This window comes from Pteropus vampyrus, unplaced genomic scaffold, assembly GCF_000151845.1.
Source record: "Pteropus vampyrus isolate Shadow unplaced genomic scaffold, Pvam_2.0 Scaffold76, whole genome shotgun sequence".
Classification (NCBI taxonomy): domain Eukaryota; kingdom Metazoa; phylum Chordata; class Mammalia; order Chiroptera; family Pteropodidae; genus Pteropus; species Pteropus vampyrus.
Genome location: NW_011888857.1, coordinates 4,565,536 through 4,585,308, shown reverse-complemented (window position 1 = coordinate 4,585,308; position 19,773 = coordinate 4,565,536). Strand labels below are relative to the sequence as shown.

The 19,773-nt window shown below is 35.0% G+C and overlaps 1 protein-coding gene and 1 long non-coding RNA gene across 6 annotated transcripts in view; one reads left to right on the top strand and one right to left on the bottom strand.

Annotated features, from left to right (window-relative positions):
- Positions 1 to 7,161, top strand: part of BBOX1 (gamma-butyrobetaine hydroxylase 1) — a 58,630-nt gene extending 51,469 nt beyond the window's left edge. For 2 of the 4 annotated variants that reach the window (XM_023532079.1, XM_011362577.2), the window contains exons 6-8: positions 1,557 to 1,753; positions 6,033 to 6,199; positions 6,681 to 7,161. In XM_023532079.1, the coding sequence (XP_023387847.1) occupies positions 1,557 to 1,753; positions 6,033 to 6,199; positions 6,681 to 6,841 (525 nt within the window). In that variant the 3' untranslated portion in view covers positions 6,842 to 7,161. Of the gene's footprint in view, positions 1 to 1,556; positions 1,754 to 6,032; positions 6,200 to 6,680 lie in introns of those variants that run through there. The other 2 variants (XR_002780954.1, XR_002780953.1) reach the window with 2 other exon arrangements.
- Positions 1 to 19,773, bottom strand: part of LOC111741300 — a 154,379-nt gene that overhangs the window by 22,760 nt on the left and 111,846 nt on the right. The gene's annotated exons all lie outside the window — the stretch shown is intronic.

The following is a 19,773-nucleotide window of genomic DNA, read 5'->3' as shown; positions in this document are numbered from 1 at the left end:
CAATTTTTTTCAGCTCTGGGTATCAGTTTCTTCACCTTCAAAATGGAGATAAAAGTATCAAATTCTAAGGACTATAGTGAAAAATTAATAAGTGTATATGACAATCATAATTTGAGAATAAGTATGTATAAAACATTGAGAAAATTAATGCAGTTTTGAAAGGGTGTCAGGATTTGTGTTCTAGACCTGCATTATTTAATATAGTAGTCACTAGCCACAAATGACTATTTAAATTTTAATTTAAATTAGTTACATTTTGAAAAAAACTAAAATTCAGTTCCTCAGTTACTCTAAACATATTTCAAATACGCAATAGCCATGTGGGACTATTGATGACTATATAGGGCAGCGTAGAACATTTCCACCATTGCAGAAAGTTCTAATGAACTGCACTGTTCTAAGCAATTATGGAAATTGCCTAGAACAAGGTATATGGATGTTTTTCTCACTCATATCGATATCCCCCTAGTCTAGGCCTTTGATCATATTGCCTCTTCCTTTCTGCAGGAATTGTGAGACATTGGTTTTGATTTTTATTTCACTCAGTAAGAATAAAGTTGTCACAGCTGAATAGTGTTAGTTTTTTCAAGCAGGAAATTGGGGCCTAAATTTAGGTATTCAAAATCACCCACCCATGCTGACTTACCAAAAGGAGTCATATAACCAAGGAAAACAAACAAACTCCATTCAAGAAATATTTTTAAAATTTTACTATGTTTGCTTTTCAAAATGAAATAATATTAAACATTTTCCCCTAAATCTTAGTAAAAACACCTAACATTATCCTTTTGGTTTCACATTCCCAGTGTTTCTTGAGTTTATCTCTCCTCATAGCCCCACCCTACCTTATTCCCTTCTTATCCTTACATCTGAACTACTGCATTAGACACCCAAGTAGTTACTCTCTCACTAGGTCCCCCTTAAAAAAATTTATCCCATGTAGCACCACTGGACTAATAGTCAAAATTCAGTTTTGACTTCTATATTCAAAAGCCTTTAGTGATTCTCCTCTGTACACTAGAGAAAGCCCAATATCCTTCATCTGACATTCAAGACTCTCCATGATAAGGTTCCAAATTACCTTTCCAACTGGATCTACTATTCCCAGGTGTGACCCTCTACTGCAGCCAAACTTTTTGATACACAGTGACATGTGCATTTCGTCATTGCCACCTGACTTGCTGTCTCCATCCTATTCTATTCAAAATCTTATCCTCCCTCCTTTACCCAGATTAAATTCCCCCTCCTTCATAAAGCCAACATGAAGTCATAAATACTCCAACATGAAGTGCTCAGTCCCTGCAGCTATTATCTGTGCCTTTCATTTACTAATGAACATTATTATGCCTGTGCTCATGTCTTCAATTATAACAATGTCTGAATTATAAAATGTTAATTACAAGCTACTTTTTCTCCCTAAACCCTTTCTCTGCTGCACAAAGACAAATGAAAAAGGTTTGTTGATTTTAGTGCATCCATATCCTTCTGTATCTTTCTTTAACATAGTGTTAGAATACGTAAGCGCATGTCATTTTAAAACATATTTCTCTTTATAGGTTCAGCTTCTGCACTGCATAAAACAAACTGTCACTGGAGGTGATTCAGAAATTGTAGATGGATTTAATGTGTGCCGAAAGCTCAAGGAAAAAAATCCACAAGCATTTCAGATTTTGTCCTCCACTTTTGTGGACTTCACAGACATTGGAGTGGATTACTGCGATTACTCTGTACAATCTAAACACAAAATTATAGAGTAAGTGCTATTTATAAATTTCTCACAGCAATAAAACAGTTGACAGCAAAAGTTTCATGAACCTAAAGCTTAAACTGTAGAAAGCTTCATTTAACTCCAGAGCTTTACTTTTTATTAACACTTTAATCAAATTTTATAAGGGAAGATAAAAAAACTTTTCACCATAAAAAAATTCTTTATCAAATTTCATAAAATCTCTATTCTTAACATGAGAAATAACTAAGACTTCATGTCCACTTAATTTTTAAAATATAAATTCTACATTGTTATAACCAGTGTGATTATACCAGTCAAAGTGAAAGAATCTAACACAAATTAAATCCAGGAGTTAAACAATGTCATCTGAAATTGATCTCTTTTTTCTTCACCTCTTAGCTTTACCATCCTATGTGTTGGCTACATTTTCAAAGATAATCAATGGAAGCTCCAAGTTTTCATTATCGTTAGCACTGGTAATTACAGAACACAAAAAGCATTTATTTGTAAATAGCTACAACAAAGCTGAATAATTCACTGCCCGATTTGTGTCCAAGTGTATCCTCGAGGCAATCACTATAGACGAAAAGTCTGACAATTCTGATTGGCCATTCTTGGATCATATGTTCATCTCTGGAGCCTCAGCTGAACCACGCGGGCTAAGAATAAAACAGGGATGTCTCCCCGAATTGATGCCAACAAAAATCATCTGTTCCCTACAAAGAGCATTTTGTGTTTTCTTCTCATTCGATAGTACTTGATCATAATTTTTTAAGTATCTATGAAGGCCATAAATTTATCTTTTTATTTGAGAATTATAGTGTGTTTCCAGGACATGGTTTATTTAATTATACCTCAGTTGATGCAATTTGGGGTGTTTCCAATTTTAGAAGTGAGTTATATTCTTTAAGGAGAAATAGCCAAATAATATGAAAATAAACGCATTTAATTAATCTTTAAATCCTGAGTATACTCACTCAGTTTTCTCATATACATATAGAGCCTTCGTTTCTTCATTCAATAAATATTTATTGAGGCCAGCCACTATTTCTGATGCATGGGATCTGTCAGTGAAAAAAATAAAGATCCATTTAACAAATGAGTAAATTACAGTGAATGTTAAAACATTTGTAAGTGCTTAATAAAAAAGGAAAAGTAGGGCAGGATAAGGAGAATCTGTAGTACTAAAGACTTAAGAAGGACGGAACTTACATCATTAAATAATGTAACAAGGAAAAGTTTTACTGAGTAAGTGATATTTGAGCAAAAACTTAAATGAGGACGATTTCTCAGGAGATAAGCAGTTTCCAGAAACAGCTAGAGCAGAGGTCCTAAGAAGGTCCTAAAAACATGTTTAGTGTGTTCAAAGAAAGCAAGGAGAGAGACCACCTAGGAAGACCAGGTGCTGTAGGCATAAAAAAAAAAAAAAGAAAGAAAGAAAAGTTAAAAAGAAAGCAAGGAGGCCAGTGTGGAGCTGAGTATTAAGAGAGGAAAGTCAAATGGGGATCAATTCATGTAGAGCCTTGTTAGCCATCGGAAGAGCGTTGGCTTTCACTCTTAATGAAATAGGGAGCTGCTGCAAGATTTTGACAAAAAGAGAGACACTCATGTAAATTTATTTACATTTTAAATGGATCATCCTGGCTGCTGTGCTAAATGAGGTGTAGAAAAGCAACAACAGGAATAAGAAGACCAGTTAGGAAGCTACTGCAGGACTTTAGGTGATGCCTTGAAAATGAGTGGTCCGCACAGAAATAGGGGCAGTGTGGAGAAGCGTGCCTTTTCAGATATATTTTGTAGGTCAAAACAGCGTATTTTCCTGACAAATTGGATAAAGGTTATGAGAGAAAGGCAAACATCAAAAATAAATTCTAGTTCAGAATAACATTCTCTGAGAGGTTGGTCATTGAGGTGGGAAAATAACTCTTAGATTTCCAGTTTTAATATAACAGTTTTTACTATTCAAAAATTACCTTAAAACCCCATGAAAAATTGTAATTTTGTTCCGGCACAATAGGTTACTGATTCTGCAAGGCTAGTGAACAGAGGCAAAAAAGCTTACCTACCGCATGAGATTAACTAAATGTTCACCATCTGAATCGTCATTTGGCTTTGTTACTTTTTATATTAAAATTCCAAAATTTGCCTGTTTTCAAGGCCTCAGGGATACCCCTAGAAAATATCAAATGGTTAACATTAATCCACTTCAAAATGTATTTTTAAAATCAGGAGATGAAACAAAGAGGGATTTTCAATTCATTGAGGGCCTCGGTCTCCTGCGTGTTTGTGTTTATTTCTTTTTCTTTGTGATAACTTTTTAATTTTTTTTGAGATGCTTATCTCCTATCTAGTACAAAAAGATCTTGGAGGCTCTTGACAGAGTTAGGTATAATACAGTACAATAAAAAATAAACAAATGAAGAAACTCAGACAAAGATAATAATGATGAGATTAAGCTATAGCAGTGCTTTTTAGTGGTTACAAATGCAATCATATGAATACAACCCCTTCCCTTGTTAGTGGTGGGATCTTGGTGAAGTGACTTATGCTCACTAAGTCATCATAAAAAGGGGGTATAATATTAATACTTACCACATACAATCGAAGTAAGAATTAGATATAGTAAATGGATGTCCCCTCTGACGCAGAAAGGGCAAAATAAATTTTAGCTAGCTTTATGATTTCCATAAAGTTCAACACATTTACTGGTGATAGATTTTAATTTCAGCTCTGAGTTTCTACAGACCAAAGCAAGGAGAGAACATATTTAACTTGCAAGATTCGAGATGTTTAATACAGATTCTCATAAAAAGAGATGTAGAGGGCAACCCATAGTGACATTCCCACAACAAATTCAAGAAGTTCCATCAAACATCACATCTCTCGATAAAACAATGTTATAACAAATAAGAGTATTCACAGCACCAACTCTGATTGTAGGAGGTGATTCAATGGTCCTTCGATTGGGTTCTTTTGTTGGCATCACTGATGATGATTTGCTTTTGCTGTTTTGAAGTCACCATGTTGTCGGTTTATGTTCAAATGCTTGTCCTTTATGTATAGTTAATATATAGCCAGGTATTCCTTATCTTTAGGAGCTTTTTACCCTTTCTCATCATATAGACTGCATTGGGGCTTTCCTTTTATTCTGTTATTACATGCAAAATTTCCTTCCTGCTCAGATTCAATTTTGCATTTTAGATTGCTCTTCAAGATGCCTGCCACTGGTAACATTTTTCCGTTCTCAAAATAATGTTTTCTCTAGACCTCATAATTAATTTGCTTGCTATTTCCCCTCATGTCATTGCTGAGGATGTTAAATAATAAACTTGGGTCTTGTTTTCTCAGGTAGAAAGTTAATACCAGGTGAAAAGAGACAGAAACTGAGAGAGAGACAGAGAGACAGAGACAGAGACAGAGACAGAGAGAGACAAAGAGGAAATTGATTATTTTTGCCTATATTTGTGAACTTTTGGAAAAGAAAGCTTGATACAATGTACCATGGGACACACAATGCTGATTTAATTTGATTAATGGATCACGAAGTTCCTTTCACTGATATGTGAGGATACACACACGGACTCTAAAAGAGAGAGCTCATAACTACCATAACCATTCCCATTAAGAAATTATGGTGTTAGTGGGGAAAACAAAAACAAATAACAGATCACCAGAATGGCTAGAATGGAAGACTGCCAAGAAGTTTCAAAGTCATGACATTCTTGTCAGTGACAAAAGGAGCCATAGATAGATCCAAAGAATGTACCTCAGGCTAGACTCTTCTCTGTTCCTCACTTTCTCCATCTGTAAACTAGGGATTGAATTAGAAACACGTATTTCAAACTTAAAAAAAAAAAAAAAAACACAGATCTTTCTTTCTAATAATGCTCCAAAAAAATCATACTTAAAACCCCAATAGATGAAACATAGTGATTGGCCTACGGACTTATAAAAATATTTTGATACATAAAATCTATTGTTTCAAAGAATAAAGAATGAATTCACTTCCCAAAACATAAAAACTTTTTAACTGGAATCTCTCAGTAACATTTATTTTAAGCTAATTTGAATCATTCTGGCACTTAGGTAGTAAGATTTCAAAAAATACTTGCTAAGTGAATAAATGAAAAAATAAATGAATACACTGCACCACACATAAATAACCTTAACGCCTTCTGTACATGAGTTTAGATTCTTTAATACTGTATTTCACGAATATCTTCCAAGACAAATTGACCCCTAGAAATGTAAATAGATGCTTTGTGACTTTTATATTTTAACTTTTTCTGTTTAAAAAAAATAGATTAGATGATAAAGGCCAAGTGGTTCGCATCAACTTCAATAATGCAACTAGAGACACAATATTTGATGTACCTGTCGAAAGAGTTCAGCCTTTTTATGCTGCTCTGAAGGATTTTGTTGACCTCATGAATTGTAAAGAATTCAAGTTTACTTTCAAGATGAATCCAGGTCAGTGAACATGTTTTCTCAAACAACTGAAAGGCTGTATTTTTTTCGGCCTTAACCATTTAAAGCAATATTTGGAGCAGTTTTTCTCAAATATATCATGTGGAACAGATAACAGTAGAATCTTGGTGAGTAACCAACTAACTTAAAGAGCAGATTCCTGGTCCTTGTCCCTGCTCTATTGACTCTCCAGACTTTAAAATATTCATTTTTAACAAGCTCCTAGGTAATCCTTAAGTAAGAATTATAAAGGTGTCTACCAGGATCCTACCAGGCCGTGTAGTTTAAATGTCAAAAGGTCTAAAACTGTTTGCATCCAATGGCCTGATTTGTGTGAAAAGTAAATGTACACTTTTATATAAAGAAATAAACATACTGTTTCTTGATGCAAGCTAAGTAGCAATGACGTTTTGCATTTTGTACTTTCTAGCTCTGCAAATATTAAACACATGATTACTCATATTGAAAAAAATATTTTGTCTAGGCGATGTGATTACCTTTGATAACTGGCGCTTACTTCATGGCCGACGGAGCTATGAAGCAGGAACTGAGATATCCCGCCATCTAGAAGGAGCTTACGCTGACTGGGATGTGGTAATGTCCAGGCTTCGCATCTTACAGCAGAGTGTTCAGAATAGAAACTGAATCTCCTAGCTATAATTTCAGTAAGATTCCAATGATAGCATTTTGTAAGATATGCAAGGTTACTTGTCTTCACAGTCCATGATCCAGTTCATTGTCATATTAATTTCTTTAACATTGAACATGTCACCTTTCTCACAAGAGTTTTCTTTGTAATTATTTACAATGCCAGCTCTTTAGATGTGGTATCAGTGTTCTCTTTTTTCCAAACAAAACATCCCTTCTCGTCTGTTGCATGTATGATCTAATGTTTTTCCTATATATGAGAGTCACCAGAATGCCTACAAATAGTTTTGTATCAAATAAAACTTTTCTTCAGATAACACCTTTTTTAAAGAAAGCTTTTGTTTCAAATAAAGCTTGTGTTTCAAATAAAACTTGTCTAATATAAAACATGTTTCTGCTCTGTTGCCTAGGGTCTCATTTTTCATGACTGCATATGACTGTTTTTATCATGTTTGGGAAAAGTCTTCATGTTTTCAAAAATCTATTTTATTCACTTTTATTAAATAATTCTATTACCCAAATTTCCAGACTTCACCAGTCTGGTGATCTCAGCATTTCCTTTAATACTTAAATTATGACACCAAACCAAAGTATGCCAAATTAAGAGAAATTCTCTTCTCCCTAACTTTCCCATACCCCAAATAAATACTCCCAAGGCCAGGATAGCTTACACCTTCCCATGAGTCAGTTCTCCTCATTTCTTGCCTTCAATTACCAACTGGGAAAGGTAGAGCCAAGATGCCTGCAAACTTCATAAATGGACACAATATCTGTTAACCCATGAACAGATTCACCTGCAGGTCTCGGCTTCTTCTACGGCCACTGCCTTGTCCCCATTGGTGGAACACAGATGTCACTACCAGCCATGGAAATCTCACTTCTGTTGAGCCCAGTCCCTTCCCTACTCCTGCCAAAAAGGGGAGCCTCAGCCCTATCATCTGCTGAAATCCTGGCAGTATGTAGATTGTTAGTCCATATATCTTGGGCCCTAACCAAACTCCCTATTTCGAAAGTCTTGATCACTGCTACCACTGTAGAGCTCTACCTGTTGCCTTAAGACCAAATGAAAACACTACTACCAACCACATTTTAACTTTTTCTTCACACTCAGTGTGTCTATGGCACTGGGAGTCTGGATCGAGGGTGACAAGGCCACGTCATCACACTCCTCTGATTCTCTGACTCTGGCATTGAATCCACATCACCAGCAAAGACTGCTTTTTCCCTTATAACACCACCCCTCTGTAGGGACTTTATTGTCCTTTCCTATCCTCTGGTCTTGATGGGGACTATTGTAGTATATCACGCATGTTTGATTCCTTTGAACTTCGAAAAAAATGGGTTGGGTTCTCAATCCCATCTGTCCTAAAACATTCCTAGAATGAAAACTGGTGTATTCAAAAGGGGCATGGCCTGGTTCTCAGAGGCAGCATTCAATACCTAAAAACGAATAATTTTCTAGAGTGACTCTAGCTCCTTCCATTTATAACATCTAAACCCTAGGTACTTGCCCAGCTAACATGACTTATTATACTTTTATTCACTCAGCAGATACTTATCACATATTTGGTATATGTCAACCACTCTGCTAGACTGAGGACACAGATGGACTTGAGATATGCCTGTCAAGAGACTGGTAGGGAAATAGATAAGGAGATAGATGATGATGTGTTATGTTAACAGAATGGTTCATAGGAAGGTGAGCAAGCTAAAATGGGGAAGAGAATGAAAGTTTTAGCCTGAGCTGAATAAGGGTTAAAAGTTTTCCAGGCAAAGATGGGGAAATGACTTTCCAAGTAGTCAAAGGGCAGAAGAGACACAGAGAAATGAGAGTGAACACAGAGCATGTGTTGCCACACAAGTGAGAGAGAGAGTAGGTCGTAACAGTGGTGTGAGTTCTGGAATTGGATGCCTAGGCTCAAATTGTAACAATGACAATTACTTAACTCTTCTTTTAAGCCTCAGTTTTTCTATCTACAAATTAGACTAATAACAGTTCTTATCTCATTAAATTTTTATGAGTATTAAACAAAAGTTTATGCAAAGCATTATTTTCCCAAACTTCTCAGACGATAAAAGTCACCATGATATCTTCAGGTGTGTATTTTTTCAATACAACTTCCCAGGCTTACTCCTTAAAGATTATGATTCAATGGATCTGAGATAAGAACCAGCAATTGTGTTTTTAATAAGCATCCCAGGTGATACATATCATCAGAGAAGTTTGGAAAATATTGATGTAAAGACTTTAGCACAGTTCCTAGCTTAGAGTAAGTACTCAATAGATGTTAACTATTATTAAGTATAATAACAGAGATTGTAAAGGGGGAGGTTGGATTAGTGTTTAAAAAGATATATGAGGCTGGAGACAGATATGGTGGCCAAGTCATGAAATGTCAAAAAGTATGTTGCACTAAAAAGTTGATATTTAATCTTGAAAAGAGTGAGAAGCCATTTAAAGGTTTTCAAGCAATAAAGTGTCTTGATCAGATATTTATTTTTTAAAGATCCATCTGGATTCATTGTAGAGGGAATTGTAAATGAGAAAGACTAGAGACCATAAATCCACTTCTGAGGTTATAAATCTACTTACTGCAGGAAGCCAGATGAGAAGTTAAGAAGATTGAATTAGAATGCTGGGAGAGAGAATGGAGATAGAAGGCTAAATCTAGAAGACTTGATGCTCCACTGCACGTGAAGAATGAGGGAGATGTCCAAGATGTCTCCTAGGTTTCTAGTTGGGAGAAATGATTGCTGATTCCATGCTCCAGGAGAGAAGCAACAATAGCAGAAGCAAGCTTGTGGTCCGCAAAGTGAATCCAGTTTTGAACAGACTAAACTTGCATTTCCCCTGAGCTATTTCTTTTGGCAGTTGGATATATATACACATGCAACTCAGGACAGAGACCTGTATTGGAGATCTCCATTTGGAAAGTATATATATGGTAGATGAAATCATCACTTGTTTTCCTGGAGACATGCTGTGGTTGTGACAAAGGTTACAAGCTTTACAGTATGATGATAAACTAATGATATTGGCCTAGTTTGTGGAATCAGTTACACTCTATATGTAAAGAATCAGTGGTGGCTTATATTCAAAATCGGCTAGACCTCTTACATATTATGTTTTGTTGCTAGAAGACAGCATCTCAAGCCAGCACCCTGTGGCCTGGCTGGTTCCTTCTCTGTTGAAAATTATTTCTGCCCTGGAAAGGAGGGACAGAAGGATTGGATACAGTTGCAACAATCTCTGAAGTATTATATAGGACATGACATATTATGAGCTATAGCAGATGGTGCCGACTAAAGATGATTAGATTTCCTGGATATAATATTCTAAAGATTTGACTTCCCCCCAAACTCATAATAGATCTGATGTAACTTGGATTAGAATTTACCCCTATTTGTCAGTGTGGACTCATTATCTGTTCCATTTTTCTGATTTGACTTGAAGAATATTAATTTCTTGGCTAGTTAATTGGAATAACTCCATGGGTCACCAGAATGACACGTCACAAAGTACCTTCACTAGCTTCTATTTCTCCCTCTAGCTGACCACTAAACAGTGAGTAAATATATATCTACTAGATAGGTAGAAGGGGTTTATGCAAAATAAAGAATTCTATGGAAAAACTGAGTGATACTGAAGGTAATTTATCTGTTCAAGAATTTAAACTAAAAGACAGGAGACATTTTAAAAACAGAAATAGCTGTTTATGTCATCCTCAAAAAATATATCATTCTGACAATAAATTTGAACTAAAAGTCTTTGCAATGAAAATTTGATTTGGTTGGACTTATGGCATAAAGCACACCTCTGGGTCTCTGCACATATTTTTTTAGCTGCCTAGAATAATCTTTCCTACTACCTTTTACGCCGGGAAAGTTCCTCCCCCTTGAAAATTCAGCTTGAGTTTTACCTCCCCCATGAATCCTTCCTCCATTCTCTCAATCAGGATAAGGATCTAGTGAGAATATCAGGCATTAATCAAATAATCACAGAAATAAATAATTATTAACTGTGGCAAATGCTATAGAAGAAAAGTCCAAGAAGCAACAAGAGCATAAAATATGAAGACAGGACAAATCTGAGGGAGAGTGGATCTCAGGGAAGCTTTCCCTGAAAAAGTGACTTTTAAGGTGTTTGATGAAGAATGATATATAATAATGATACATTGGGCCTCAATTAATAGAAACTCTGAATCTAACAATAAGGAAACTTTTTATCTCACAAAATATAAAGTCCAGGAAATAAGGCAGGCTCCCCACATTGTGTATCCCCAGCCCCACATCTCTGTGGTTCTCTTGGTTCTGTCTTCCTTCAGGTGTGCGCTTGATCCTCAAGCTGGTAAAATGGCTACAGAAGTTCCAGGCATCACATCCAGACATGGCTACATGGGGAGGAATAAAGAGACCAACTTTCCTGTGTCTCTTTCTTGGAATCAGAGAATCCTTTCCTAAAACCTCACATACAGCCTTTCTCTAATGCTTTCTCAACCATAATTGTGTCAAGTAAATTCTACTAAACTAATTACTGACAAAAGGGAATGGGATTTCTGTAATTAACTTAAATGTGTTAGGATCTGTCCTCAGGCCTGGGGAGGTCTTTACCCCTGGTACACATGGTTGTACTGAGGAGTAGACAACAGAAAAATTAGGATGGAGATGAATGTTAGATGATCTGCTCTAGACAGGAGAGACTTGTCTAGGTGAATGGGGGAAGCAGACAGGGAGGATGTACCAGGCAGAGCAAACAAAGGAAGGTCTCTGAAGTAGTAGGCCAGACAGTGCTCTTGAAGAAACAGATGAAGCCCATGAGTCTAACTAAACAACAATGTTCAATAGACGGTGAATTTTTTAGGCAGAGATGTTTTCATTTATGTTTCCCCAGTGCCTAAATATTTATGAAATAAATGAAAGGAGCTAGGATGGTTGTTTCTTTCAGTACTCTCCATTTTACATATTTAGTGAAACCATTTCACATCCCCAGGACCTCAAATATCTAGAAAAGTTTGTTTTTGTGCCAAGCAGGACCTTATTTCTTTTTCCTCCTCCACTTATATAACACATTTTATCTATGCGCATATGTAATTTTAGTTTCAAAAGCTTTCTCATTTTCTACTGGCAGATAATTTCATTCACCAGTTTAAAACATCTCAGCAGGGAACTTCCAGTTTCCAGACCATCATATAAGGAACTTCAGAGTCCTTACTCCACCCTAACAAGTAAAAAAATGAACAAACTGAAAAATCAATAACTCTTCTTAGATTTATCAGACAAGTGAGGTCATAGGACAAACCACCACAGTCCCCCAAATTGTAGAGACAAACAGGCAGTTATAAAGAATCACAACTTACCAAAGTGAAAACCTTCACAGAAACCAGTGCCAGGCTGGGGAAACCTGATTTATAATTAACAAATTGCTGGAGGCTCCATGCGGACAAGCCTAAAAGATAAAAACTCCTGAGGGACCCAGACATAGGGAGGCCCTCACATTTTCATTTTACCTGCAAGAACTCTACAGGTCCTCACAGTAAATATTAGAGGGGGGAAAAAACAAAAGCAAAACAAAAACAAAAAACAAAAACAAAAACCCTGTTCTTCCAGTGGGAGAGGAGAAAAGGGACCATTTTGTTCTTCTTAACAAGCCTGCACTCAGGAGAAACTATTTTGCGAGAGCCTAATCTGCCTGGGGAGAGGAAAATACATAATTTCAGACCCCTCTAGCCATCCTTTCTCACTTAAGAGGGTGAACCTGAGATGCGCTGAAGTTCACAGTCCAGAGACACAAGTTCACCAAAAGACTGAGACCTAATCATAGGCCTGGAGAACTACGCCTTACCGATACATTATTAAAGGCCTACTTACCACAGTTCCTTTTACCTAGTATATCATGTCCATATTTCAACAAAAACATTACAAGGCATACTAAAAGATGCACAGTTTGAAGGGACTGAACAAGCATCAGAACCAGAGTCGGATATGAATATTGGAATTATCAGACCAGGAATTTTAAAAAACAATGATTAATAGCTAAGGGCTTTAATGTAAAAAGTAGACAATATTCAAGAACACATGGCTAATGTAAGTAGAGAGATGGAAATTCCAAGAATCAAAAAGAAATGCTAGAGGTCAAAAACACTATAACAGAAATGAATAATATCCTTGATGGACTCATTAGTAGAGTGGAAACAGCTGAGGAAAGAATCCCTGAGCTTGAGGATATAAAAATAGAAATTTCCGAGACTGCAAAGCAAAGAGAAAAAAGACTGAAAAAAATACAGAACAGAATATTCAAGGACTTAAATTTTAGAGCTTCAGGGATAGACTTTTTAAATTTTTTAATCGTTATATATTTTATAGTTATGACTTTCTAATTACAGTAAGTGATGATTGGTTTTCCATTTATGGTAATGATATAAAAGTCCTTTTCAAATTAAACTTGAATACCTATTGAAAGAAAAATATTTCTAATAGTACAGGTGATACTATTTTGAAGGTGGTACTCCGTTGGCTGGAGTTTGGAAAATGCTGATCATTTTTTGAACAAGCAAACAGAATGAGAGAAGAGAAATTACTTTCCATGGCCATATAGAGTGAGTGACAGAGCCAAAATTCAAACACAAGTTTTGGTGTCCAGTTCAGTTCTCTTTCCACTTTTCCACACTGTGAGGATTTCTATTTCATGTGGAACGAGGTTGGCTCCTTGCTCTTTCCAAATGTCTGACCAATGGCTTTACTTTATATTCTCTGTAAAGTAATCCCAAAATCGATTCAGAGACAAAAGTGAAAGAGCACAAAGGTCATTTGAGGGTCTAATAAACATGAGAATCGAAATCAGTGCAAAAGTTCTCAAATTATGGAGTGCATAAAAATCACTGGAAAGCCTGTTTAAAAGGCTGATTCCCAATGCACCCTTGAATTCAGTCCTGACTGAAAAGGTTTGGGGGAGTTTTAATAGCCACATATTGTCTGCTTTTGCTCTACTCCCCTTGCTCAATATTTCCTTTATCTTCCTTTGTTACATCAGTATCAAAAAAAGGTGTCACAGAAAGAGTTTCCTTACCCTACTCTGTATTATGAAGGATTGGCAACTAGATCCCTCTTTCTGCCCCAGGAAGTCATATTTCTTCCTCAGTCTCTTGCTCACCATAGATTCTTCTTATTAACTGAAAATTTCCTTGGAAGTCCTTACCGTAACTGTAATCAAAGTGTTTTCTGGAAAATTAATTTTGGGTTTTTTTTTCCTATTGTTATATTCACAATACATAGCTTACAGGGAACCCAGGAGACAATCAACGAGCACCTGCTGAATAAACAAGCAAAGACTCACTTTAGGGTATAGATTTTTTTCTTTTAAAAATTATCCAAATTTCACATTTGGGAGGTAAAAGAGGGGAAATTTTTCCTTTCCTTTTATTTTTGGAGAAAATGGCACTTCCAAAGTTCATCTTAAGATGTGGCCTGGAAGATGCTAGTTATAAATGTTCTCAAACTGATGAAATCAATATAATGAGAAAACATTTGCAATGAGTACAAAATGAGTTCTTTTGGCTTATTTATGTGTAATTTAAGCAGTGGCCCTGAGCTCAGCTTTACATTCTCTAGAAGACATATGGAAAATATCACTGTCAATGTACTCGATGAACCCAAATATTGCTATGGTTTCTCTCCAAGAAATTTCCATGTGCTGACCCAGCTGCTTAATGTTCATCGCATATTTAAAGACATAAATCACAAGGTTTCCCCTTTAATATATTTATGCAAAATTGCAGATATTACCACCCGAATTGTTCTGGGTTAAGTCATACACAAAGAGACCTAATTCTTCGACTGGTAGTGGGAAAGCAGGGTACAGAAGATGCAACCCATGTAGATATGTGGTTTTGTTGTAAGACATAAATTACAGCATTTCTTTTTTAATACATTTGGGCAAAATCGCAGTCTTAATTGTTTTGAGTTAAGTCATACATAGACAGACTTAATTCTTGGACCAGTGGTAGGGCAGATGCAGATGGGAAAAAGATGAAATAAATATAAATATGCATATGAAAAGGAAACTTTTTTAGTGGTTTCGGTTTTTTCCCCTATACAATTTGCATTCAAATTTTAGGCAGTGTCTGGAATATTGGATTCAACCAGAATTAAAATGAAACTGTCATGAAAGCTAGCATTTAATGATCTCTGGAAAAGTCCTGCATTTTTTCTTGGATACAACTGAAAGCATTGGTAATGAAGGTTCCTTCTTTCCCAGGAACCAAAGGAAGATTTCACTTCAAGTTTGAAGAGGCCCACATCTGAAGCTATCACCAAGCTCTTTCCTACTAGGATTATCTGCTGAACAAACTGAACCAGGATCTAACTGAAAAATCTCTTAAGACAATCTAAGATGCCATTCGCTTTCCCTTAGAAGCAATTGCTAATTGTGCGGCTTTTAAAATTAACTTTAAAAAGCAATGTGACATTTAAAAAAGAAAAAGGTACAATTTATTTATCTAATAAGCCAACCAAACAGATGACACATCAAATGTTGATTTTTGGCAAATTTTACCTCTTGCATTTTTGGCACACACAAAAAAAGTGATTCAGCAAGTATTTTTGATTAAATTCATGAGCCATAGCCAGCATTTATGTTTCTGGGCACGTGTTTCATCCTTGGTGCCAGAATTGTCCTAAGAGTCACTTCAGCTGAACCACTAATGATTCATGAGATTCACAACAAAGCTATTCTGATTGATTCGCTAAGATATTAGTATTGAAATAGCCAAACAGGTCAGCAGAATGGACTAGAGAATCCGGAAATAAAACCTACTATGCAGAAGAATTTATTACATGACAAAAATGGTAGCTCAATTCCAAAGTAAAAGCATGAATTATTTATTAAATGATGATGACACAAATGGCAATTCTTCTGGAAAAAATAAAAATAGAAACCTCCCTATCCTAACCTTATACCATCCATAAAAAAATAAATTATAGATGGATGAATAACAAATGTTTTTTAAAAAATAAAATCTTGACAATAAACCTAGGAGATTACATGGGCAATCTGCACTGAAAAGCCCAGAAGTTATAAAATAAAAATCATAGCTATTTGAGTATACGGAAAATTTTTTGCAAGTTTTTTGTCTGAATTTCAAACCATTAGGCTCCCTTGCTGGCTCCTGCCAAATATCAAAACTGAGAAAACCATAGCCATAAGGGGGAAAAATGGATTCCTGAAACCATCATAAAAATGTGAGAAACCTTGGAAAGAATAATGTCTATATTGACCAGGCTGTATAGGAAATAAGTGAATGAATGCAGCATGGAGATGAAGATGGAGCACTCTAAAAAGTAGTGGGAAGATAAATTGGGAAAAACTGTTTAAATTTTCTTCTTGTCTCAGACTTGTTACCTTGGAAAAATCATGACCTATCCCCTCAGCACCCAAATCAATGGGAATAGCCAGAGGCACAGGAGTCAGCTAGGTAAAATCAAGGCAGTTCAAAATCCTTAACGAGGTAAAGAATTGTTGAAAATAGGTACAACTTCCCAGATGATCCTACCCTTTTACTTCCCAAATCCCCAGGATTGGCAATATTACAACCTACAGTGATTACCTCCCTACCATGCTATTTTTTCTTAAGAGTTAAAAGAGATGCTACCAGGGAGAGTGGCAGAACACAATGATCTTCAGTGGTGCTATGGTGCGGGGCCTCATTATGCCCCCTTCCTCAAACTCGCTGAGGTGGCCAGAGGCTAAGGCCGGGCCTTGGCGCTTCGTTAATCCTTATTTCCAGAGTAACTGTTACCCCTAGGACAGTGTGATCTCACAAGACAAAATAACAAGTCACCTGAGGACACTGACCACCATAAAATAAAGACAGCAACTAAAGAACAAGTCACAACAGATGGATCAATAATTTAAAATAAACAAAAATATATATATTTAAAGAAATAAGGAAAAATAGCAATATGAGGTGACAATAAAAATTCTAAAAAATGAATTAGTGAAAATAATCGGTATACATAATACAGTAGTTGAAATAAAGAGCATAAATATGACACAAAGAGCAGGGTGAATTTGGCTAAGAATGAATTTGGGAATTAGGAGATATGATTATAAAGAAATAAGAAGACAATATAGTAAACTAAAAAAAGGAAGAAAGAAATAGGAAGGCAAAAATTAGTCCCAAAATAACTGCAGTTACTATAAATATAAAGGGATTAAAGTCACAAATTAAACAAAAGGGACTCTCAAATGAGAATTTTAAAGAATTTTTTAAATCCAATAATATGTTATTTATCAAAGACATTTAAAAGGAAACAATACAGGGAGGATGAAAAAAATGTATGAAGAAGATATGAGACAAAACAAAATGGGACAGCAATCTCTCAAAATAATATTTAAGACCAAAAAAAAAATCACACTACACAAAGAGGAACTTTACTATACTATACTATACTATACTATACTATACTATTCTATACTGTACTGTACTGTACTGTACTGTACTATACTATACTATACTATACTATACTATACTATACTATACTATACTATATACAGTGGAGGCCACCATATATAGTATAGTACAAGGTTCCCTTCAGGAAAATGTCATTCATAATCCCAGTTACCATGAGTTTTGACTGCTGACATCTTGTAGCTGAGGGCCATGAACTAGAGATTCTAGAAAAAGTGATTGATTCCAGAGCCATCAAAAGAGGATAATTTCAGATAGAGAAAATACAAATTAAGCTAGAATATTTTGTGCCAGAAAGATGTGCCTTAAGAATCATAATTCATGTCAAAAGGATAAAAGAGCCAGCTTGATGAGGTTCCACTGACCAAATATGGAATAATTTGAGTATCAGATAAATGACTTTGGCAACAAATTGAATGAAGAGTAATTGCTGAGTCCATACTAACATAAATGATAAAGGAACGATTAGACCTCACGAGAATGTAAAATGTCTATATAAGAAACATCAACATAAAGACAAAAATCAGATAATAAACTGAAAGAAAATATTTGCCAAATATTACACAAATGTCATTATAGGCAAAATATAAAAAATTACAAATTAATTTTTGAATAACAACTAATAAATAGATGGAGAGAAATGGAAAGCTCTACCTTTCAGTAGAATGCCAATTAATAATGTAGATGAAATAATGGAATTAGAAAACTACCATGATAGTAATAACTGGTTCAAATAAAAATCATCAATGACTACTGAAACTAGTGGGTAAAAGTTTCTTTAGGAACAAAGTAGCTCACCATAAAATACTTATTAATTTCTTATTAATATAATTACTTATTAATTCATTCACGATACTTATAAGTGGACTTTAATGTAGAGAAATCTTACAGACATCATCTTTACTAAGTAATAAAAGAGAGTATCAAAAGTGACAGTTCAAATAGATACCACGTGCTTCCTTGTATGAAATGAGAAGGATACAGTATTATTTTGTGCTATTCTTGCCAAAGGAAAAAAGTGCACAACATTCATCTAAAAAGTTTTCTGACAAGTTTTTACTTGTCTCTAACTCACAGCGTTATTGTAACATGCAGGGATATTTCAGTTATAGGAATCTTGAAGAGCTTAAGTCTATAAAAATGTTTATACTTTTTTTCCAAGTATTTCAGTGAAAAGTACTGATAGTCCCTTACATTAATATAGTGCATACTTCCAAATACCATCTCCCTTCCAATGACCTTGTGTGAAGCTAAAATTATCAGTCTCATTTTACAGATGAGAATTGGAGAACAAAAAGAAAGTTAAATGATTTACATATAATAAGTAGTAGGACACAATCCCATTTTTTTCATGTGTGATTCTTAGTCTAGTACATTTTCTTCCACTTAAAATTAATGTTATCATATTATACAGCATGACAGAATCTTATATGACTCAAAAGAAATTAGTTTCTCTGAGATGAGTAAACTTTTGCCAAAACAAAACTGGTTTTATCAGTTAGAGAAGGCAATTTAAAAGGAAATGGGATGTGTAGGAATAAATAAATCTTGCTACAAATATGAAAGATTTAGATGAAAAAGTTAACTTTACTAAAGCACATCAAAAGACCTAAACAATGTACACCACGGTTCTTGTTGGAAAAGTTCAATGTTATAAAAATGTCGGTTCTGTTCCAATTAATTAATTTACAATAAAATAAAATTAGAACCATAGTTCCAACTGGATTGTTTATGAACTATAACAAGCTAATTCTAAAATGTGTGTGAAAAACGAAAGGCTCACAAATAGCCAATAACATGAGAAACAAAGTAAAGAAAGAAAAGCAAGGGACTTCTACCCTACCACATGTCAAAGCAAATTGTGTTGCAGTAACAAAAACCATGGTGTTGGCACAGGAATAGAAGATTCTTTTATGGTACAAGATAGAGTCCAGAAACATAGCTATAATGTTATTTTTGATAAAACTGATATTGCATATCAATGGCAAAAAGATGTTCGTTCTTTCAATAAACAGCACTGAAAATTATTGGTCATCCATTTTGAGAGCATTAAATTTAGATCCACACCCCTGTCCACCTCACTCTATATACAAAAATCAACTCCAGATAGATTACAGAGTTAAAATAAATGCATAAAATATGAACATGCAATAAAACCTACAGGAGAACATTTTATAATCATGGAGTAGAAAAGACCTTCTTAGATAAGACACAAAACCTCAAAGATAAAGGAACGATTAGACCTCACGAGAATGTAAAATGTCTATACATGCAACATAAAGACAAAAATCAGATGACAAATTGAAAGAAAATATTTGTAAAATATTACACAAATGAAATTATAGACAAAATATTTAAAAATTACAAATTAACTTTTAAATAACAACTCATAAAGAAATTATAAAATGACATGAACAAGCAACTTATGGAAAAAATGTAATTAAACAATAAAAATATAAGAAG